At 37.7% G+C, this 25849-nt stretch overlaps 1 protein-coding gene across 2 annotated transcripts in view; it reads left to right on the top strand.

Moving 5' to 3' along the window:
* LOC150080687 (plexin-A2-like) overlaps positions 1-25849 on the top strand; it is a 1379917-nt gene that overhangs the window by 1320921 nt on the left and 33147 nt on the right. For both annotated transcript variants that reach the window (XM_090381876.1, XM_090381877.1), the window contains one exon: positions 17270-17345. In XM_090381876.1, coding sequence (XP_090238002.1) covers positions 17270-17345 — 76 coding nt within the window. The remainder of the gene's footprint in view (positions 1-17269; positions 17346-25849) is intronic.

Here is a 25849-nt window from a genome sequence, read left to right on the forward strand (position 1 = left end):
TTAAAAACAACAGTGGTCCTAATACTGATCCTTGGGGAACCCCACTTCTTACATCAACCCAATCTGAGGAATAGCCATTTATCACAACCCTCTGCCTCCTGCCTTGAAGCCATCCTTCTATCCATCTAAGGATTTTCCCAGTGATTCCAACCTGTTCCAGCTTATAAAGCAACCGCTCATGTGGGACTGAGTCAAAAGCTTTGCTGAAATCTAAATAAACAATGTCGAAATTATTCCCTAAATCCAGCTCGTGAGTGACCCTTTCGAAATAGCGAACCAGATTTGTTAAACATGATTTTCCCTTTACAAAACCATGCTGAGTATCCTTGAGAATTTCAATTCGATCCAAATGATCCTGAATTCCACCCTTGATCATTGCCTCCATGATTTTCCCTACTACTGAAGTCAGACTGACAGGTCAATAATTTCCAACTTCACTTTTAGAGCTACCCTTATGTATGGGAGATACATTTGCACTTTTCCAATCCAAGGGAAGCTCCCCAGAGTCTAGTGATGCTCGCATAATTAGCCTCAATGGTTCAATGCACTCGTTTGCTGCCTCTCTTAAGATTATAGGGTATATTCCGTCAACTTCAGGGCCTTACTGGTCTGTAGGCTCGAAAGTTTTTTCATTAAATAATCTTGCGAAATTTCAATATCATTACAGTAAACCCCCGCTATTCGCGATCGCCGATTTAATATAAAATGAAACCTAAAAAAATGTGAATTTTAAAACGCCGTGAATATTTTCACCCATAAAAAAACACATGGGCGTGGCTAAAATTATCTTTCCCGGTCAAAACAGTGCTCAGTGGGTGGGGGGAGAGTGGTGACAAAATCGCGAGCGTGGATGTTTCTCGCTAATCCTTGTTCAGTATGTGTTATGCATTTGTCATGGAAGGTTTCGTCGTTTGCGTTTAATTTATATGCTTATAAATTGAATAAATTTATCAATTTATAAATTGATATGCTTACAAAAATGATAAATCTACCGTTTTGCAGTGTAAAACAGACTTTTTCAAGTGTGTTAACAGAAGAAAGTAACTTTATTATGGACAAGTTCTTTCTAACCCCTACAAAAATATGGCTAAGAATAACAAGAGAAATATGAAAATATCAAAGAAGGTGATGGACATTAGCGAATAAAATTGAGTTGTTAGATAAAATTTCTAATGATGAAAGTGTCTCCTTAGTGGCAAAACATTATAAAATCAATGAGTCAACGGTACGATCAATCAAGAAATCGGAAGAAAAAATCTGCCATAGTGTCCGTGAAAACGCGCTAATTGCTTCAAAAATTTGCTCTGTAACTCGTGATGTTAAATTAGAAAAAATGGAAAAGGCTTTAAATCTGTGGATAGAAGACCGAACTCAAAATAAAATTCCGTTAAGTTCACTCATCATTCGTGAAAAGGCAAAAGTCCTTTATCAACACTTTAGCGAAACTGGTGATAGCACTGGCGGGATAAGTTTTTTTTAGCTAGAAAAGGCGCTGGTTTGAAAGATTTGTTTGAAATTTCTAATAAATATTACTTTTAATATTAAATTGTTTCTTGTTTTCATTTCGATGCCATATGCTTGCATTTCACTATGTACTGTCTATGTACATAGTCATATTATGAAGGTACATACAATACATACATAGACAAAATTTTAGACTAGTTTTTCTTATATATTTCATACTTTGGAACGGAACCCCTTTATTACTATGGGAGCCATAACTCAGTATTCGCGTTTTCGGTATTCGCGACATTTCTCAGGAACGTAAACCCCGTGAATAGCGGGGGTTTACTGTAATTACATATTTTTTAACTTCGCTCCCACAATTTCTCATTGCCACAAAAGGCTTTTCATTTGTAAATATCGATGCAAAATAACTGTTGAGTTCATCTGCAACGGCAGCTGGTGTATTTATTACTATCCCCTTTCCCTTACGTAAATGTCCGATCTGGTTTATTATTATTATTATTATTATTATTAGCCATATGGTACAAGGAAGCCTGAGGCTTATGCTGCACCAGCCAAAAAAAAAAAAAAAAACCTGAGTTACCCACTGAGAAAGAAAGAAGAGAGAGGAGGAGAAAGAGAGAGAGAGAGAAAGGGAGAGAGAGAGAGAAGTACAAAGGAATCACCAAGAAAGAGAAGAATGATGATATTCAGCTCAGGACCCTGGGTTTGCCAAGCCCATACTCACCAGATGTGAGCCCCTGGGGAAGTCCTGCTCTTCTTGGCATTTATATATATGAAGAATTCTTTATCCCCCCTCTTTGCTCTGTTTGCTAGTGATTTCTCATAAACTGCCTTTGCCTGTCGAACCTTTTCTGTGGCTCTATTACATCACCTTGTAGCTGTTATAGGCTTCAGTACTTTGTATTGCTCTGTAACCTTTCCATGCCACCTTTTCCTGCTCAAGTAATGTGGCAACTTCACTATTCATCCAACTTGGAACCCTTCTCGTGGAGTATGTTTTTTAATGGTATATACGCATTCAAGGCATCTGTGATTAATGTTTTAAAAGCGTACCACAGTTCAATCGTATTCATTCTCTGCGCGATATCTACCCAGTTAATAGAGGCCATGTAGTACCTTAAGGCATCGTAATTTCCTTTTCTGAAATTAAAACCCATTCCTTTGCCTTTTACTTCTGCTACCTCTCTCGTCATCATCCACCGTAGAACTCCGTGATCGCTTCCTGCTACTGGTTCCTCTACTGTCAGCCCTGTTATGTCATCTGATTCATGTGTGATGATGAGGTCTAGGATATTCTTTTCTCTAGTACTTTCCCTGACATGTTGATACAAATAACAGTCATCTAGTTGATTTTAAAATTTTGTTCCTCATGTCGAGTTTCCTTCCCATTTACTCCAATCAGTTAGAGGCAAATTGAAATCACCCATAATAAGACATTGACGCTTACTTGTCCATTCCATTTGCATGTAGAGGCTTTTGTCATAATCTTCACAATCACCTGGTCTGTAGATTACTCCTACTCGCATTATACCTTTTTTTCCAACTATCTCACACCATACAGACTCTATACTAGCATGTGAAATGTCTGAATCCGGGACAGCTATCGTCGCACTCAGGCTGCTTCTGATAAGAAGCATTACCCCACCACCCCTTCTATATAACCTATCCTTCCTAAATACATTATACAAGCCATACTGAAACTCATCATCCCCAATTTCCGGGTGGCACCACGTCTCTGTAAGCCCTATCATGTCCGCATTACTTGTTTTAACCAGCAGTTCGAATTCGCTCATTTTATTGACGACACTTCTAACGTTACTGTATAAACAATTAAGATTTACTGTTCTTGTATATTTAACAACCCTAACACAACCCTTGAAGTTTTTTAGGCTCTCTTCCCTGATATTAGCTACCTGCTCACGTGAAACGTTTCTGCCCCCAGAACATCTAGATAATACGACCAGTTGGGGTAACAGATAAGAACTCTTAAGGTATGTGCAAGAGTTACTTTGACCAATATTATCAGATAAACGCGTGTCAGTATTACCCACATCCTCCCTAACTAGCCATTTCCCTGAACCTTTAAGGTATCCTCAATAATACTGGCAAAAACTTTTGCACCACCTTTGTTTAAGTGTATCCCATCTCTACAAAACAAATTCCTTCTACCTACAAGTGTGGGCCATGCTGATAGAAATTTCCCCCCTAAAGCCTTGCAGATTCCTTCAAGTCTTGAGTTAATCCACAAGGCTCTTAACATATAATCCCTCCTATCGTGTCTGGGCAGAATTGCAGACACATAGACATTATGGCCTAGCTCGCGACATTTCCTCAGCACGGTCCTGTATTTTTCCAACAAATCGTCAGATCGTGTACGTTTAATATCATTTGTCCCCACATGAATAATAATATTTTCTTTACCCCCCTTTAAAATCTGACAATCTGTTGGTGACATCATCAATAGTTGCTCCCGGCAGGCATACCCTGGTTCTGCTCCACCTATCCTTATTACAAAAAATATTCCCCGTTTCCCTGACAGTGGAGTCTCCTAATAAAACAATGTCCTTTTTAACCAGAGTAGCTTGCACTTGGTTTTTCTGTTTTGTGGCTCGAATCGGGTGTGCATCACTTGGTAGATTGCTGGAGTTTTGAGTCCCTGACGAGCTCCCAGATGCATTATTTTCAAGGGCAAGCACTCGTTTTTTCAGGGACTGAAATTGTTCCAGCAGTGCACCAAATTAATTTAAGATCGGTGCACTCCTTACATCGATCACAAAGAAAAGAATCACCAGGTGAGGTAGGATTAGTCACCAGGTCGACCTTGGAAAACATTCCACAGGTTCCACAACGGATTAAATCATTACTCACCCATAAATCGCCATCGGCTATTTCCGTGTGAGTCACGATACCCTGTGATGTGTTTAAGGCAGATCTCGTAACTACCATTATAAAATTAGCCAAATATCAATGAAAGTAACTTTAAAAAATTATATCTATAATATTATTAAAATCAAACAGTTACAGGAAAACCTATAACAAAATAATCCAACAATATCTAAATAAATCAAATATTTAAAAGCACTATCCAAAAGTAAACCACTTAACTGAGGAGCCCTGTCTAAGCACGTCCGCTTACCTCGAATGCCAACCGTAATGTTCAATTGATCTTAATTTCACTATAAGCATCCTCCTTCTCCATAGTCTCATAAAGATTCCTGTTGTAGATTTCTTTAATTAAGTCATCCTTCTGGATGGAGCTTTCTACATCAAATACTATCAAGCTGAGCCCCCAAAGCTTGGGGGTCTCGAAGACAAGACTAGTATCCACTTCGGTCCCACAGGATTTTATCTTATCTAAGTCACATTTCGTGGCTGTTTCAAGAATGATTCCTTTGTCCCTGATCTTGCGCATACTTTTGATCTTGACATTACGTAGCTTTGGTTTGATAGTGTGAAGGATTTTGTTTTTCACTCCATCACTGTCAGCAGTGTCGCAGCCCTCTCCAGCTTTAATGATGAGCATGTGTTTATATTCAGGGGTAGTTACTTTGGAAATTTTTGCCACAGCTGCATATGATAATTGTTGGGTCCTTACAGGTGGGTCCACAGATATGGCTGTGCAGGTCTGAACGTCCGTAGGTATAAGAGCAGGACTGTTGAGAGTAGCAGTTAGTGTGGAGTTAGTCAACTGGAGTTGTTCGTTTGCAACTTTAAGTTGTTGATTTTCTATTATCAATTCGTACAACATCTTCTCAAGGGAGCCCCAGCAACATGTTATACAGAGTGAGGTAGTTTTAGGGATCATACTGTTGTCATTGTTTAAGCAACACTCCACTTTACGTCTCCAAAGAAAGATTATCTTGAGATTAGGTATGTTATTTCTCAGAAAAGTGGGAAGTTCCTCGTCAACTTTAGCATCCTCCCAAAGCTTGTGGGGGGGACATTTCAAGTGACCTATACATTTTTCTTGATTAGTACCACCTTCAGCGAAATTTTGCATACTACAGTGGCTGGCATGCAAATGACTATCAATGAAATGCGTCTTCTTGTTCCATTATTAAAAAATTCCGGTTTGGAGGTAACTGAATTATTGGGGGCTATTCCATAGTTGTTGTTAAGGTTGCAGTTATCATTTACAGCAGATTGTATCTGGATATTGCACTTTTCGTCGTAAATTACTTCTGAAGAGGAAGATGTATCATGTGCTTTTGTGATTTCAGAGCTTTGCAGAGCAGCAGGACTGTCAGTATAATTGCTTTCTTCTGCATTTGATAGAGAGTTGGTTCCATCAATTTTACTAGAATTATCAGGCTCACTTGCCTTTCCTTTGGTTTTCATCACTTTGTTTTGTGGAATTTTCTTATGTGCATACATTTTGCATGCTTGGCATAGAAAGAGTTTCCTCTTTGCGAGTGGCAACTTTGATAGTTTATTGACACAGCAAGCCCCTAGGATAATCGAGCAGCTGACACATTGAACAGTCAGCGAAGCAAGCTTCCAACACTGACTGCATGTGGTCTTTTCGGCGTTAGCGCTTTTCTTCTGTATCGGACTTGGCATATTTAGGCAATAAACAACTCTTACAAATTAGCAGAAGTGGAATAGTTTGTTTTTCTGATTTGGAGTGAGGGCTTTAAAGCAATTCATTACAACAACGACTAGCAGATATATACCAGCTTGTAGGTTGTTAGCAGCAGGTCACTAGGGAGTTGATTCTTTAAGTAAATAAGGGATTTAAATGACCCTCTTAAGTGCAATACACACGGAAACCTTGAAAGGTTTCCGTGTGTATAGCTTTAGTATTGCCGGGGTAGTAGAAGGCAAACTACTCAGACTGATATGACTATTCCACCAAGGGAGTCATTTACTGCCATTGCTAGCTATTTATTAAGTTCCCAAAAGCCCACCCAAAAATCACAGTCAACCACCACTCCTATATCCATACCTCCTAGTGCTCCACCGCTTCCAAACACAGTGCCAAAAAATTGGAACAGCCACCTACAATCCAAGAAACAATGGATGTAGAAGATAAGGAGGTACAGGACGAGTCGGTCATGGAACTCTTTGCGAAAGAAGAAGAAGATATGGATACAGACCAACGCCCAGTCTTTCCAAAGAGAGTAAATCCAGGACTCAGAAAACGAAGCCCTCAGCCCTTCGGAAGCCACGAGACAGACCCAATAAATCTAAATAATGGGTACATTTAAATTTCTACAGTGGAATTGCTGTGGATTCCGTAGAAATAGTGATGACATCGAGGCTTTCCTGAGTAAGTATGAGCCAGCTTGCTTTTGCTTACAGGAGACATATTTAAAAGCAAGTGTGGACCCTTACTTATGTAACTGTTCAGTTATTTGCAGAGACAGAGCTGGGGATGGACCTGCCCACAGAGGAGTCGCTATCCTTGTGGGTAACCACACTCCCTTTCAAGCTATGGCACTTACCACTAACCTAGAGGATGTAGCAGTAAGTCTTACAGCAGTGTTCCTCTTAACTGTTTGCTCCATCTATCTGCCACCTGAGAACGACATCTCCCAGACAGCCCTTGATCTCATTAAGCAATTGCCATTCCCATTTCTATTATTAGGGGATTTCAACAGACATAATACTCTGTGGGGTAGTTCTGACACATCAATAGAAAGGTCGGATTAACGAGCAATTGCTTGAAAACAATGATCTGGCCCTTCTAAATGTGGGATCTAACACCTTTTTCCACATGGCTACCCATACATTTACTGCCATTGATCTTTCCATATGCTCTGCTTCCCTTCTGCCTCTATGTACATGGGAAGTTGAAGTAAAACTTGGTAGTGACACTTCCCTGTAGTATCCACCATTTCAAATGGGAGACAATGCTACCAGTCAAGGATACCACATTGGAAGACCGATCATGCTGACTGGAATGTCTTTCAACATCTGGCAACATTCAATACCACTTCAGTCAGCCAGGGGCCAATTAATGAGTCAGTAAAGCACATCACAGAAAGTATCATCCAGGTAATGGCAGTCACAATCCCAAGAACATCATCCAGGTTCTCCACGTTTTCAAAAACCATGGTGGAATGGAGAATGAATGTAGCTAGAAAGGCTCAAAACAAAGCATGGGGAATATTTCGTAGTTACCCCACCACAGATAATTTAATAGCCTTCAAACATGCACGTGCCAAAGCATGTTACATGAGACATCAGAGCCAAAAGGAATCTTGGATCTGATTTGCATCACACAGGCTGCCAATCTCAAAGCCATCTGGGACAAATTTCGAAAAATGAAGGGCACACCTCGCACCCTTCATCGATCCTGGAACATAATGGATGCACAATTGCAGACCTAACTGCAATTGCAAATAATCTCAGGGAGACATTTGCTAAACTATCTTTAGAAACATCCTACCCCCACCCCAGACTTCTTCGTGCTCAAACAAAGATTAGAAAAATATCAGCTGAAGTTGTCTTCTAACAGTTGCAAGGACTACAATCATCCCTTTACACAGTGGGAGCTGAAAGCAGCACTCGCACTGTCCGAGGCAAGTGTTGTTATTGTTTGCTCTGTCTCTATAGTAGAATCTATATTGAAGAGATGTTTCCGGACTCATGGCACATGGCAACCATCCTTGCCTTTTCGAAACTAGGAAAGGATCCAAAAATAACAAAAAAATTACCATCCTATTGCTCTGACAAGCTGCTTGTGCAAGATCCTGGAAAGAATTGTCAATGCTTGCCTTTTGTGGTATTTAGAAGCTAATGACTTCCTCTCAAGGATACAAGGTGGCTTCCGAAGGAACAGGTCAACACTCAGCCATCTAATCCACTTAAAAACATCTATTCATGATGCTTTCCTGAAATGCGAGCACCAGGTTTTCTTTGATATAGAAAAGGCATATGACACGGCTTGGAGATATGGAATTTTAAAAGACATATACAACTTTGGTCTTAGGGGACACATTGCCCTCTTTATAAAAAAATTTCACTTCCTTGCAGACCGGTCTTTCCAAGTTCGTGTGGGATCCACCCTCTCCCGGCCATTTTGCCAAGAAGAGGGAGTTCCACAAGGATCAGTTCTAAGTGTTACGCTTTTTGCTATCAAAATTAACTCTATTACTGAACAACTTCCTCCCACCATAAACAGAGCCCTCTTTGTAGACTTTAGCATCTTTTTGCAGTCATGTCATTGACCACATCAGCTCTTGGGCAGTGGCTAATAGTTTTAGATTCTCGTCACAGAAGACAGTCTGCGTACACTTTTGTCGCAAATGGAACCTACACTCTGAACTGGAACTTAAACTCGGACAAAACATCATTCCAATAGCACCCAAGACAAAATTCTTGAGACTTGTTTTTGATAAGAAGTTGACATTTTTACCACATATCCATCAACTGCAGACAAAGTGCACAAGAGGGTTGAACCTCCTACATGCTGTCTCCTTCAATAAATGGGGAGCATACTGCTCCACTTTACTCCACCTTTATCGTGCTCTTGTCCAATCTAAATTAGACTATCCGTCCTAAGTTTACACGTCGGCTAGAAACAGCGTACTTATGTGGCTAGACCCACTTCATCACCAAGCCATCCATATTGCTACCTGAGCATTTAGAACGTCCCCTTGCCAGAATTTATATGTTGAAGCAACTGAACCACCATTGTTGTCTTTAAAATATACCTTTAAATTAAAATCCCTACCAGACAACCTTACGTGGACATCCATTTTTGAGTGCCGCAGTGGGAAAATCTATACAACACTTGTCAGACTGCCAACCATCTCTTTGGTATCCATGTCCAAGAGCTGCTCAGAGAGCTCAACATCATGGTAGACGATGTCGCCCAGTCACAATGAAAACCACTTCCACCCTGGCATGTTCACTTACCATCATGCGACTTCTCCATTAAAAATTGGGATAAGGCCATAACTCCATCTTCTGTCTACCAACAACTCTATGCTGTCCACCGAACTGAATATTCCGACTTCTTTCCTGTCTTCACTGATAGCTCGAAGTCAGAGTTGTCTGTCGGATCTGCTGCTATCTTTCCAGCTCATACTATATCTGGGAAGATTCCCCAAGAATGCAGCATATATACAGCTGAGTTGTATGCTATAGAGTTAGCCTTGGACCACATTAAAACCCACAAGTATCAAAGGTGTATGGTGTACACCGACTCTCTAAGTACACTGTAGGCTTTATCAGGGATGAGGTATAATCCTCATCCATTCGTGACTCAGATTCAGCAGATGCTACATTCTCTGTCTGAGTGTTCATTTTACATTTGTTGCTGCTGGATTCTCAGGTACCACAGGCAGGTGATACACTGTAAATTACTCTCCCAGTGGCAACAGTCTTGGCATGGGCAAGTCACAAACAAGCTGTATCAGATAAAGCCTGTAATTCAACACTAGCAGTCTTCACGGGAACCGAAGAGGTTGTTTTGGCTCACCTCCTCATAGGACATAGTCATCTTACACATGGATTTCTGCTGAGGGCAGACTGTCCTGTGTGTGAGAATTGTGGCACCATTTTAGCCATTCATCATATTTTAACTGAGTGTCCATGTTATATATTTTACCACTTTTATTAATCTGGCTGAGCCTTATACACTCGGTCACATTTTATCTGACAACAACCACATCTTCTGTTTTTAGGTATTTAAAATCAGTTAACCTTTATACTTGTATCTAAAATATACCATTTGATTGCTGTATCTTTATTGTTATATTTTATAGATTTTTATGCCTTTATTGTAATATATATATACTGTGACATAGTGACCTAATTCTTTAGGTCACTAAAATTTTAATTCTGTACTTTTATGACCTGGTGCATTATAGCCTCAGCAGCTATAATGGTTTTGGCACATTATAGCCTCGACAGCTAATGCGCCAATAAAACCCAAAGCAAACCAAACCAATCAACATTGAGCTTACTCACATTCAAAGCTTTAAACACTTCAGTCAGATCTCCTTGCAGGTGCCTTATCTCTAGATACTGCAATTTGCAAAACTGAAGCCTTTAATGATAAGAGTACCAGTTTACTCTCCTCACCAAGCTTGTTTTGCTCTTCTCTGCACCCATTCAAAGATCTACATCCTAAATTGAGGCTTCCAGTCCTGTATGCAGCATTCAAGATTTGCCCTAACTATTGTCTTATACGAAGGGATAATCACTTCCCTATCTCTGCTAGGCAAAATTCCTGTGTATATCATTGATACAGATAAATTTATTGCATATTATAAAGCTAAGGCTGAAGTGAGACAGATTCAGAGAAAAGCTAAGAAAAATGCTTGGATCACCTTTGTGTCCTGCTCAGTAGAAACTCAAATTCTAGTTTAGTGTGGAACAATTTTGGATATTGGATGGCAGATATCCCATTATACAATCTTCAATCTTTCATTGGAAAGGGCAGAATCTCCTCAACAAATAAAATCTTAGAAATTCTGTCTGAATCTTTTGCTATTATGTCAGTGGTTACAAGTTGCCGGATGGATTTTCAAAGATTTGAAGCACAAGCTGAACAAAGCAAGTTGAACTTCTCAACTAATACACAACATTTATATAATTTGCCATTTTTAAAAGAGGGACCACTTGCAGTCATTGCAAATGTGCTTGAGAGTGCTTCACGTCCATATGCATGAAAATAAATAAGTAAGAAAATAAACTAGTAAGATTGCACCTCAAACACTTAGTTTAAATTTGGGAAATACATTTCAGATGTAAATTCAGAGCCTCCTTTGCTCTGACTCTGCCTTAATCCATTTTTTACTGAGCACAATAGATGAAAAAGGATATATCCCCACTTGTTATTCAAAAGTTCTAAGTGCTGCACTGCTTGGTAAATAGAAACAGTTATCAGATTTACATGGATGGATCAAATTTTCAACAACTCAGTAGGTACCCAGTAGTTTTTCTGGAATTAATTATATCTGTCTACATGCCTTATGTTTTTAGTATACTTTTACAGCAGAAATTTAAATTAGTCTTGGATGATGTTAGTGAGCTCAGAGATTTTCATAAAGCAGAAAACGAGTTGCTGTCTGATGGATTCCCAACCTTGATTGGAATCTCAGGAAACAATTTTGCAGATCAAGTGGCAAAAAATTTGGATCATGATATGCACAACTTTTCAGTTTGTGCCTTTTAGAGATAAATAAACAACAAATATACAAGAAGAATTCCTGTGTATAAATCAATTGTGTTTTTATAAAACACTAGGAAAATGGTCACTGTTATAAGGATCACTCAATACAGACCATTCTATGTTGGGTTCAAACTGATGGAGAACATATTGATAAGTCTGTTGCAGATTTAAATTAATGTCTGTTGTTAATTGATAAGTATGATACACCTTTGTGCCTTATAGAGACATCTTTTGTGCTGAATCTACTTTCATTTGGACACAACTTTGAAGAGACTATGCAATAAACTTTTGCAAAATAAACAAAGGTCTGTGTTTATGGCATTATAGTTCACAAACAGATAGACAAGAAGAAGTTATATTGACAAGGCTGCATATTGGGCATACCTTTCTTACCACAGATATTTACTTTTAGGAGCAGATCCTCTTCTATTCTATCTGTCAGATGAAACTCACAGTAAAGCACATTCTCATTGATTGTCCATCGTACTAAGCCATCCATACCTTCTTTCATTCTTTGGCAAAAGTGCAATCTCCTCTGACTCGAGGCACCTCTGTAGCCAGGTGGGAAGGAGCAGCAGTGCGTAACACATGCTTCTTGATTAGACCGGGGTTCGAGCCCGTCACCACCAAATACGGAGGATGCGGAAAGGTCAGGGAATGACCACTCCATTTCACGGAGCAATATGGCCTTAGCTGCTAATGCTCCAAAAAAACAAAATAATCCTCTGACTCGCTTTCATATTTGGTGACAAAGCATACCATACCTAAATGAATTCCTTATATAAATTAAACATTTATGAATAATAGATACTCTTTGATATTGTAACCATAATTAACTCAAATGGATATGATCGTAGCTTCAACAGACACATTTTGGCCATAGTTGCCTTGTGTTGCAAAACCCACATAACAACAGCAATGTTGGAGCTAAAGGACTCCCTAAACAAATCAATGAATAGTGCACCAGGTCCTTAACCTGGAAAATATCAGACAAAACTTTACAACTATAGACTGATATTTCTTATCAGCTGCTTAAGTAAAATATTAGAAAAGATTATCCACAATAGACTGGTATGATAGACAGTGTTCCCTCTAAGATGCCCGAGTGCACGGCCGCACATTAACTGAAATGCTGCCATGCATTGCTAAATTGTTGCTGTGCAGCTGGAATTTTCTTTTAAAAATGCTGCTGGAAGCACTGTCAACAGTCGCAAGGAATGCATACAAAACTGGATGATAGTAACGTAGAAGCTGTGGAAGGTGCACCCTATGCCGAAAATTCTAATTTTTATTAAAAATTGTTAGAACAAGATAAAAATTATTTGTATGACAGTAGTTGTTTTGCTAAAATTATAAGTTTCTTCACTTAATAATTAATTTGTTTCGTATTGCCAAATAATAATTATTATTTTTAGTATCCTTATGATGTTGAAAATAAAGGCTGAAGGAGAGTTAAATGTTTTGAAGAACAAAGCTTGTGCAAGATTTAAGAAGGAATGGCTTTTGCAGCTCATAGAAACTGAACTAATACCACCTTCGCATCAAAAACAAAAAATAACAATTGCCGATATTTTTAAATGTCGAGATACTGGCAATGTTATATGCATCATTTGTGTGGAGGTGGAGGTTGAAGGTTGCGGGAAAGTTCGGTAGTGGAAAAATATGGGAAGAATGGAAGTTAGATTACTTAAAACGGCATCTCAACCAGAGAATTCATGTAGATGCAGTTACCAAATTACGCAACCAGAAGAAAGGTGGAATTTTGCAAATGTTAACTGGAACTCCAAAAGAGTGTGAAGCAGGGTGGAATAAGATGTGCAAAAGAAGTCTGGCTCTAATATGGTCAAGGTGCTGATTGATAACATTATCTTAGCAATTAAAATTAATGCTTCAATGCATTCTGTGCAAGAAATTCATGCACATGTGTCCAAATATATATAAATATACCAGAGAGTTGGTGCAGCAAGAATTATGTGTTTGAATTTGTTGAGTGTATCTGCTTTCCATACATTAATTGATGACGAAAGTACAGGCATTTCTGTACAGAAAATGTTAATTTTGTATTTTAAGTTTTGACCAGAAAATTAAACTTCCTGTAGGACTGTGTTTGCAGGTATTTTGAAACTAACTACATGTGACAGTATAACTATTGTTGAAGCAATAAGAACATTTTATATCAAGAACAATGTTGTCTTTATTATTATTATTATTATTAGCCATATAGTGCAAGGAAGCCTGAGGCTTATGCTGCACCAGCTAAAAAAATTTCAAAGTTACCCTGAGAGAGAGAGAGAGAGAGAGAGAGAGAGAGAGAGAGAGAGAGAGAGAGAGAGAGAGAGAGAGAGAGAATCACCAAGAAAGAGAAGAATGATGATATCCAGCTCAGGATCCTGGGTGTGCCAAGCCCATACTCACCAGATGTGAGCCCCTGGGGTTCAAAAGATGGTGATGTTTACATCAGACAGAGCACATGTTATTCTTGGAAAGAATAATGCTGTGGCAGCAATTCTTCAACAAGAAATAAAGCATCTGTCTGAACAACACTGCATCGTCCACAGATCTGGCATCTCTATAAATTCCTTCAGAAAACTTGTTTGAATACAGTTGAAGCACTGCAATATGCAAAAGCAAACATTAACAAGATAAGATCACAGTATCTTGGCCATACTGTTTATTGGAGTGACAAAGTAAAAGATTTGCTTTCATCTATAAAAGTTCTGACATCGATAGTATACCTATTATTGTATTCATTAAACTATGTGTAATAACTTGGACAATAAATTTCCTGATGATGAGTTAAGAGAATCACAAGCTTTTGACCCAGTTGCTTTGGCAAACATAACCAATGTTGATTTTGGAGAAGAGAATATTTTTAATAATAAAAAATTACTCAGCTACCATTACAATAAAAGAAAGCATTGCCACAATAACATTGCATCAGTACTGTAATTTGAAATTTTTCATTTCCGAGAAAATTAAGAGTGGTTCAATTAAGTCATTCACTGATATATTAAACTACGTTCTCAGAAACAAAGAATTTGAAGAACTGTCAATTCTTGTTGACATCTGGAACATCTCAAACTTCTAGTGCTGAATGCGAACGTGGATTCAGTGTTATGAATTCCATAAATCTAGAAATAGACTGGAAGTTAAATATTTGGATGATCTGATAATGATTAAGACTTATCTTTCTTCTGGGTGCAAAATTAATCTAGATAGTGTTTATAATCAATGGATTTCTAATAAGGACAGACAAGAAAAAGTTCTCGAAACGTGAAATAATTTTCTTTGTTGTGCTGATTGTTATTGTGCCATTCAATTAATAAATAAAATACAAAATATGAAGTTTTTCAATTTTCATTGTAAATATTCTTATTATCTGTATTACAGAAAACCTTTAAAGTGCTGTGCAGACGTCAGATTGTTTAAATATTTTCTTCTCAGAGCAGTGGCAGTTCCACACAGCTGTAAAAAAATTAGTGGGAATGTTGATGGTAGAATATCTATACTTTCCTCTCAGCTTTGATATGATGTGTACTGCTTCAAAATGATAAGGTTGAACAGCCTTTCATCTCTGCGTGCACACACACAAGACTCTGATCCTATCTCTTCATAGGCTCAGACATTGAGTTCAGAAGTACAGAATCGTTTTAATTGATTATGGAAGAGTTCAAAATATTTATTGTGAAGGAGTGTTCACAATAAATATTTTAAGCTGTGTAATAACTTAATGTAAAGCATTAAATTATACATTAGTTAGAAATTTTTGTAGCTTAAGGTTGTTGTTATTGTTTTGGTTTTTAGGAGCATTAGCAACTAAGGCCATATTGCTCCGGGGATATGCGGTGGTCATTCCCTGACCTTTCCGCATCCTCCGTATTTGGTGGCTCACGGGCTCGAACCCTGGTCTAATCAAGAAGTATGTGCTACGCACTGCTGCTCCTGCCCACCTGGCTATGGAGGCGCCATAGCTTAAGGATTTGGCAGTTAAATACTATTAAGTATTTAAGTGCTAAATTAGTTTAATTGGCTTTTAATAAATTATAGACATTCTAACTAGCTAGATAAGTTTGGACTGCTTTGATAATATTTAAGTTTATTTTTATTTTATTTTTATTCATTTTGTCTTATGATGCTACCTGTAAAAGACTCAACCCAACAACTTAGAGCCACCTTGGAAACATCAAGGTGCATAAAGGCAGCCTTTTCGTACACTACAGAGGAGCACTGTGGTAGTATATCAGATATGCTACCTAGAAGAAACCAAAGCCAGCCAAGCCAGAAAAATTCAAACACACATCAAATATCCCCCCTCCCCTCCCCAACCCTGAAGGCATGATTGTCATCGGTATCACCACAGAATAATCTTATTTTTGCCACAATTATTAGTTAAACTTGCACTAGCAAGCCTTCAAACATAGGGAGTTTTTAAACCAAAAATATGTCTGGCCACATGGAAAGGGGAGTCATGCCACAGGGTTGGCATGACTCCCCTTTTACAGAGTTGTCACAACTATGTAAATAGCAACTATGTTGTAGGATACCTCTGAAAACCTGCAGGAAACTGCAGGTTTTCAGAGGTATCCTACAACAGGAACTAAAAAATGCTAGCCCAGATCCTCCTGAGAAATGAATGCCCACTTCACCACATCCCCCCTCCACCATTGAAAACCAGAGGTACAGTCTAAAAGCTGACCTACCAGTCCTATCAATGTAACAAGAACTATGTAGTGTAGTCATACCAGAAACTGAAAAAAGAATGAAATGCACCAGAGGACAATATCCACACTAGCAATGTGATTCAGTCATATTGCTAGTGTGGATATAATGAGAACTACCAGTTCCACTTGAAAGTATCTATATCCTTGAATGTAAAAAATAAAGAAGATAAGGCAAACTCCACCCCATCCCCACTATAACCCTCTTCCTGTACTCCAGAAGGCTAAGAAATGGAGGCAGCAGGACAAATCCCCCCCCCCACACACACAGCACCATACAAGTAGGTAGTTGAGCATGCCATCTACCGATATCCACTCTGGACCATTTTCCATCTCTATTACATCCAGAAGCTGAGCAGGATCACAAAGAATTGCCAATAGGTCAATTTACAATCTACAGACAGTTCTTTTCCAGCACTTGAATGGAATAGAGCCGTCCGGATTTGGGCTGGTTGAACTCGAACTTTTTAATCTACAGTGATTTTTGTTTATTTCTTTGTGTTTGCAACCCAGTATGTGAGTAGCTTTTATTATTTTTACCCACCCTAAAAATTGGTAGATAAAAATTGTTCTTTCCTTTGTTATTTTTTACAATTTGAATATATTAACATTTCTACTTTTTCAGTACAGATGAGCATTCTCAATGATCATATAGCAGCACTTTTGCACTTGATAATACATTTGACACACTCATTTGTCTCATGATTATTTTTGTATTTTGTTTCATCTCCCTTTTTTTTTTTTTTTTCTTTTTTTCTTAGTTTATATACTCAGATGCCATCGAAAACTAAAAAAAAAACTTTAATTTGGCATATTATAAAATATCTTAGTTGTGAAGCCATTTTTAATCATCAAAATGTCATTGTAACACATTTTATAAGTACAAATGATATTTCAAATTCCTAATACCAGACTTCATGCTCATGTCATTAAATTGATGCTTTGGTTGTTTCAGATATTATCAAGACATTAAGTTAATGCAAGCAATTAGTGATCAAGATATGAATGCAATGCTAGCTGAAGAGTCCAGGGTAAGCTGTTCAATTATTTTTTTTATTTAGTTCAGTGATATATACAGTAAGACCCCCTTTACAAAAAATGTCATTAGTTATTAGTTAAACTTGCACTAGCAAGCCTTTAGGAAGAATTGAATACAGGGAATTACTTTCAAAAGTCCTTACAGTCCATGCACAAAATGTGTTTGTTTATAAATTAAGCATACCATGGCTAGCAATAGTAGTAGTTATGCATGCTGATCTTCCACATCTTGTGGAGAAGACCTAGAAGACAAATCAGTTTGCCAGTTATAGAAAAATTAAGAGCAATTCAGTGAAATTTTTGCCCAATCAGTGAAACAGTAGTCATTTGGAAAGTAATGTATTCTATATATATTTCTTCAAAATTCATTTAATTTTCTTTTTTTTATTATGTTCACTGGGAGTAGGAATTGGATGATGGAATTTTTACATTGAAATGGCACACAAAAGCTAAAGGGGATAAATATAAACTATTTAGGAAAGCTAACAGATGGAAGTTTGTATGGTCAGTATTTTGTTGACCATTGGAAAAACTGCCTTCCTGGGTGGGTGGCTGAGTTTGACACACTTGGTTGAATTTTAAGGGAGAAACTGAATTGGTACTTTTGGCACTCAGAAGCATACGATAAGAAGGATACGGTTGTATACAGTGGCATATACAGGTACCATCGTAATGGGGGGGATAGCAACCAGGTCTAGGTATCATCATAAGGAGTGGGCTTGGCGAACAGGCTTTGAAGTTTTTTTTAGAATGCCTCCTGCGTATCTTTTTCTTTAATTTCAAATTTTTGGTTAAAGGGGGCATATTCCCTCTCCACCCACCCCTGAATATGCCCCTGGTTGTATAGACAGATTTTTTTTGGCTAATCCAGCAAAAGCCTAGCCTCTTGCATTCTATAGGCCTTTACCAGTACTAACATGTTTATGTAGAAAATATATATGCTAACCCAGCAGCAGTAGTGGTGAGGATAACCTGACAGGTGACCCTCAGATAATGTTGCTACATTAACCATTAATCATTGCGAACACTAAACCATTAAAAATCTGAAATTATTTCTACTTTCCTAAACATAGTTAAACTTTTATTGCAGTAGTTTCAGATTTTTTTTTATAGTTTTCATCGAGAAATTGTATGTGAGGGAAACCTGTCAGGTTACCCACTGCCATCTTTGCAACTAATTGGTTTTTTGAAGAGTAGTGCAATGCCGGACAAGTGCCAACACTGTTTGTTTAAAGTTTCAGGTTACTTGTTTTTCTTTTCCCACTAATTCAGTAAACATCCACATTATCCTAGTTATTTTTGAAGGATTTATTATTGTTTTACAGAGTAAAGACGATTAAACAAAACCCAATATTCTCTCCATACACTGCAGGAAGCAGATGCATAGTTTCAAATTTTTAAATAAACCTGAAAACCAGAAGTAACTAATAGTATTGAACATATATAATATGTTTTTTTAATAATATTTATATACATAATAAGCAGAAATACATGTACATGTTTGAAATTTCATGCACTTAGTGATCTTTAAAACTGGAAAATGGAAGAGAATAAGAGGCTGATGTTTCTATTTTATCTAAAACATTTTTTTCCAAGTAAGATTTTGTCTAAAACATTTTTTTTTTTTTTTCCAAGTAAGATTTTGTCTAAAACATTTTTTTTTTTTTCCAAGTAAGATTTTGTCTAAAACATTTTTTTCCAGCAGAATTAATATAAACTGGTGTTCAAAGAAATTGCATCACCCCTTAAAATTGTAATTTTCTTCTGAATAACGTAACTATATGGAAATATTTCTTACAGATTGCATCACACAATCTGTAAGAAATACATAGGTGATGACGTAATATTGCATGTAAGAAATACACGTGTAGGTGATACCATAATATTACACGTAAGAAATTGACACGCATAGGTGATGATGTAATATTGCATCAGCTGTTACTTTCAGCTATATAAGCACGCTCTGAAAGAGTTGAAGTCATTCCTTGCTTGTGTCAGGATGGCGAGTTACGTGCAGTTGATGCCACGAAGAAAGAGTACTATTACAGGTGATGGGAAGGATGTTCTTCCCATCATATTGCTTATAGAGTGTCTTGTAATCAGTCGACAGTGAGTAGATTTCTTTCCAAACTCAAGAGTACTGGTTCTGCTGATAGGAAAAAAAAGAACCGGATGCAAATGAGTCTCTACACCAGAACAGGACTGCGTTTTGAAGCACTTATGCCTTAAAAACCATAAAGCTTCTTCGTCTGGGCTGAAAAGAGAATGGGAAGAACATACAGGAATGGTAGCAAGTGCAGTAACAGTCAGAAAACACCTCTTCAAAAATGGACTTGTAGCCCGTCATCCTAAGAAGAAGCCCCTCCTCCTCCTCACACAAAAAATGAAAAAGGCGCAATTAATTTGGTGTAAGAAGCATGTCAAATGGACCTCCGAGCAGTGGAAGTCAGTTATTTTCTCGGATGAGAAGAAATTCGACCTACATGACTCTGATGGGAGACAAACGATTCACTGTAGACGTGGTGAAGAATACCATCCAGACTGTATGGTGTCTACAATGAAATTCCCTACCAGCCAATGATATGGGACATTTTGTATCACGGAGTAAGTCACCTGCAGTTTATAAAAGGTTCCATAAATGGCAATGGATACCCGGCTATATTGGAAGGCAAATTGCTCCCAACCAATAGAGACCATTTCAACCTGCCAAGTAACTGCATCTTTCAGGACAACTCTGCTCCTTGCCACGAAGAAAGAGTACTATTACAGGTGATGGGAAAATGTGAATAACGAAAAGTGTAAGTAGGCACTTCTGTAGTTACTTTAGCTTCATTTCTGCATTAGAGGTTCGACAGTAATGTGTTTACATTTGTTACAGGTGAAAGAATGTTTGGAAGAACGGTCCATTACAACTCTTAGCTGGCCATGAAACAGCCTGGACCTGAATCCTATAGAGAACTGTTGGCATCGTGTGGAATCTGCAGTTGCTAGAAAGAAACCAATGACCCTCCCTGAACTATCAGTTGATTATCTTCAGAAATTGATCTTGTCAATACCTCGACAGTGTGCTGCCATCAGGGCCAGAGGCAGTTCAACTAAATATTACTTTGCCCCGGTGAACTTTTCATTTTGTTTTCTATTTAAATTGATGAACTGAAGCAAATTGAGGGCTTCTGATAACATTTCAGCCATAATTGTCGTGTTTACCAAAACTGTTGTATAACGGTTGCAAATGCTCATTTTGGAATATTTTGAGAGCACCTGTCAAATATGACTTAGCTTTGCCTTAACTATTAATAAATATCTTTTGTTTATATTTCTATTTGTGATACTAATCATTAATTAAGGTAACGTACCATTTCAAAAAAGGGTTAGAAATGTAAAATTCCTAGGTGATGCACTTTCTTTGAATACCAGTGTATATATTTATATATTTTTTTAAATAAAAAGTGTAAAACACACAACATGTTTTAAAGTTTGTAATTTTAAAAATATTGGCACCCATCAGGTGACCTACCACCATTTTGCTACATTTTGGGCACAGAACCTAAATTAACGAGCTGCTGGGTTAACTTAGGTCCTGTTTGTTAAGGGAAATTTTTAAAGTAAAAAATTGCAAAAAAGTGAAACTGCAATATTTCTATATTTAATACATCTACAAATAGCCTTTTGGTTGGATAATTCATGCGCTTCTCTTAGGTATGAAATCAACTGAATATTGCAGTATTTCAATAGGAATACCATGGTGTCAGATGATTACAAGAGCTTCAGTCAAATGGACTTTGGTACATCAGGCCCTTTTTATAACGAGTTCACTTTACACTGATTCGCTATAATGCTGTTCTTATATTATAACCCGTATCTGACTATAATGCTCTTTTACAAATTGCATTTTTGGCATATTTAACGAAATCGTTTCATTTGATGGAGTCGATATCTTGAAAATGAATAGCAAAACAGCATTAAAACATTTCCCATGCCAATTTGAGAAATTTTCCCAAGCTGAGTGAAAATTTTCTCGCATTCTAATTTAATTGTAAATTGACTTGTTGCATAGTTCTGAGATCAACATTTTAAAAATGATCAAGTATATTGCTTGATATTTGCGTTATGTGCATTTATCCGAAATCTAGTCAGCACTCAGTACAGTATTAGACATTGTGCGTAACGGACAGTTTACTCGAACATTGTATCATAATTAATGCAACCAATGCAGTTATATTTTCGAAGAGTTAATAATGACGGATAAGAATGAAAAAGTAACAACATGTGGACGCAGTACAAAGACTATAAATGTAAGAAAAAGACTGAATTTGAAAATTAAATGAGACGTTTTGAAGCGAATCGATTCCGGTCAACGACAACAGATGTGTGCCATAATTTAGGACTGGCAAGTTTAACTGTAAGAACAATTATAGAAAATAAAGAATTAATTTTAGCAGTGGGAAAAGTTAAATATTATAAAAAAGAAAAAAAAAGAAAGAGAGAGAGAGAGAGAGATTAGCCTATGATGATCTGAAGAAAATTCACCAAAAAAAAAAAAAAAGAAAAGCAGAACCATTTAAAACTTGCAGATCAAGGAGCCAAAACTTTCAAAAAAGAACTTGTTAAAATTATTGAAGAGGGATATTGTGTTATACTTCTCAACAAGTTTTTAACATACATGAAGCAGGACTTTTTTGGAATCAAATGCCTAAAAGAAGTTTCATATTGAAAGAAGAAAAAAACATGCCAGGTTTCAAAGTGGTGAACGATTGGTTGACTTTATTGTTGGGTGGTAACGCTGCGGGGGATTTAAAATTAAAACCCCTTTTAGTTTACCAGGAAGAGGGCCAAAATACAACCCAAAATCGACACATTTTTCATGATTTTAATTGGAATTTTAAGTTTAATTTTGATACGTAAGTAGTTACCACATAATTATATACGTATGTAATGCAGAATATTTTATATGTACAAATATTTGAATATTAAATATTTTGACCGAAATTTGTGCATCTTTTCACTACGTTTATTATTTGTTAAGAAATATCTATGGCACCGACCGCAACTCAAAAATACATGTTACCTTATGGGAATGCAGCGCTCGCTTAGCGCGGATTCACTTAGCACTCTGTTTTTCGGAACGAATTATCAGTGTTAAGCGGGGGTCACCTGTATATGGATTTCCTTTTTTCCCCTAGCTTTAAAACCAGCTACGAGTTTTTGATAGGATTTAAAATCAGCTAAATTTCCAGGCCAAGACAATGGTCTGTATGAAGTCATTACCCAACTCTGTATGATGGCAGGGTATCATATATTTCATATATCATATCATTCTAAAAAATTTATGACAAACTACCAAAGAGGTCCCTTCCTGAAGGAATCATCTTTTTTTGTAAGCAATCAGGATGATCATTAATCATCCTGATAGCTGCTTCATTAATCTTGGTTTCAGAAATACAGAAACGACAAAATTATTTGAGTGAAGCAACATAACACTTGTTATGAACGTTTTCAGTGTAGACAGACAACAAGGAAGGCACATGGTGTCCTATCAATGATTTATTGTACATTTATGTGTAGGGATAAGAGAGAGATCATAATCCCACTGTATAAGGCAGTTGTATGACCACACATGGAATACTGTGCTCAGGTACCTTAAACAAGACATCACACTTTTTGAAAGGGTTCAAAGACTGGGAATGCACCTGATGAGATTAACAAAAGGTACCCATATGAGAAACAACTGAAATGTGAGTTACAGAGCTCTTGGAAACTAGACAGCTTAGAGAAATTATTACAAGGCTTTCAGAGGCAAAAATAAAATAAATGAGGATGGATTCACTGTTATAAATGATTCCAGAAGTGGAGGAAAGTTTTAGCCTGGACTGCAGGAAGTTTTATTTTGGCCAGTAATTTATTATTAATTACTGGAATAAGTTATTTCCATTGGAGACTGACAGCTGGAGTCAAATGGGCATTTTATTTTATTATTTATCCATTATTTTTTATTATTTTATTATTTTATTTTTTTTTTTGGCCAGCATAGCAAAAGTCTAGAGTTTCCTTGAACCATATGGATAACACTAATACAATCTGAAATAGAACCTGACTTACAAAGCACAATATTGATTTTAGAGTATCTGGACAGAACTTTGCCACTGTTCAACTTTCCCACGCTGATGTGTTCCTTATCCCAATGTATACACTTCCACAATTTAAACCGGTGTTGAACAATGGCAGAGTTCTTTACTGGCTTCCTGGATACATTTCATTCATTCATGCTGTGCATTCTGTTATTGACAGTACATCTATGCCTGACGCTTGAGCTATTTTCTTGCAGGGACTCATGGGGAGGCAAATCTTTCTTTCAAATGCAAATGATTACATAGCGAAATCTTTACCCAGTGCTCAGTGAAGATTTCACTTTATATTGCACTCACTTTCTCTGCTGCTTCTGATTTCACTCCCCTCACAAATCATAGCCAACTGTTAACTAACTATAATTTTATGCATGCCAAAAATTTGTGCAATCTCACTACTGGTTTTCCACTTATTACCCCTCAATGTGAGCACCTGTACATGATGATGGGACCACCCAGTGATGGTGCTGGTTCTTCAGGCTAGCATCATGTGATTCAGTGCCCACAGCCTAGGGTCCAGGCAACAACCATAGGAATCCAGCATATTTGCTGTGTGCTGCAACCCATGGACACTTGAAAAGGTTATTCTGGTCATTGGTGGGGGGAGCTTCAACAAGATGGGTGGTCCTGGGATGGCTCACCCAGGATCAGTTGGCTAGTGGGTTCACCTGGCTGAAGCCATGTCATCAACCCTCATGGTTGGTCTAAGTGACAAGATTTAGGCTGGTGGAGGTACAGGTGTGATGGGTGTCCCATTGGGCTCCATGGTGGGCAGGAAGCCTGGGCACTGAAATAAATAAAATTTCTCATTAATCCTAATAATCAAAATCTTTCTTCTGAGACCCTAGAATAGTCCTTACTTTAATACAATGACAAAAATAAGCATACTAACACCACTTAAAAAAGGCTCAGAAAATAAAACATATCTAGAAGACACCACCAGTAATCTAGGTTCACCACTTATATTTTTGATAATTGCAATTGAGAAGCTCATAGAGAAAATGTCACCCTTCTTTATCCAGAAAGGTTGGAGTGGTTGGCAGAACACCCAAATCTGTCAAAAGGCTGCATTCTCAGAACATCCTCATCAAAACAAAATACGAAAAAAACACTCAGAACAGCTCCTCCAAGCCACCTCTATTTGGGGGGATATTAGTCATGGTAAAATCTCCATAAGATGCTCAGCTCGTTTCATGGTGTAATGTCTTAATCAGATCTTCTTGAAGTGTCTGAAGAGGAGATCTGTTCTTAATTAAAATTGCAAGGGTAACAGCCGCAACTCACTGAGGCCCCAAGTGCCAAGCATTTTTTTCTGTGTAATTTATAGAGTGCTCTTTGAAAACAATATAGTTTTATTTCTTTTCTCGTGTGATTTTTCTCCTCTTTTGTTCACATCAAGTGGTTCTTTGCTTGCAAAGTCAGAAGTAAGAACCCAGAAAGGGAATCCAGCTTTCTTTTCTTAGTCTTCATATCAAATACTAACCACTCTACTAACTTCAATAACCACTTGATCACTTGATCCTGCCTCCACAGGGGCCAGTAACATGGGAGAAAATCCATCCCTCAGAACTAAAAGGAGCAGAAATGGGAACTGGTGTATTTCCACATTTAGAGCCTAAGAGTTCTCAACATGACAATGACACTGACCATGAATTCTCTCTTTCAAAGAGACTTAAAAACAAGGAAACAGGAATCTCCAGCTTTGCTCATAGTACATTCTTTGTCATCCCAAGCTCTCCCCTTTCATCATCCAGAGATGTCTAGAAAATGCGGCAGGTTCACCAAAAATGGGCAAACATCTCCAATCAGGAGATTTACTGATAGAGACATCTCGCTCAAGACATTCTGAGTTACTATTACAACTAACTTCTTTAAGTGGAATACTGATTCAGGTCACCCCCACGTTGCCTCCGTAGCCAGGTGGGCAGGAGCAGCAGTGCATAGCACACGTTTCTTGATTAGACCGGGGTTCGAACCCGTGACCACCAAATACGGAGGATGCGGAAAGGCCAGAGAATGACCACCACATATCCCCGGAGCAATATGGCCTTAGTTGCTAATGCTCCTAAAAACCAAATAACAAACAACAATAACTAACAAGTCACCCCACACAACACACTGAACTCTTCCAAGGGAGTGATCTCCAAATGGGATCTATTAAACGTTTCTGAGGAAGAAATGGTCCAGGAGCTAAAAGATCAAAATGTGTCTTATGCAAAACAAATCTTGATCAGAAAAGAAGCAACTTAACTCCTACGTGAAACATAATCTTAACTTTCGGTACTCCAAATCTACCAGGTTCTGTCAAAGCAGGTTACTTGAACTGCCACGTTAGGTCATATATCCCAAATCCACTTAGATATTATAAATGT

This window comes from Mastigoproctus giganteus, chromosome 9 (assembly GCF_048544385.1).
Source record: "Mastigoproctus giganteus isolate SK-2022 chromosome 9, ASM4854438v1, whole genome shotgun sequence".
NCBI classification, from domain to species: Eukaryota; Metazoa; Arthropoda; class Arachnida; order Uropygi; family Thelyphonidae; genus Mastigoproctus; species Mastigoproctus giganteus.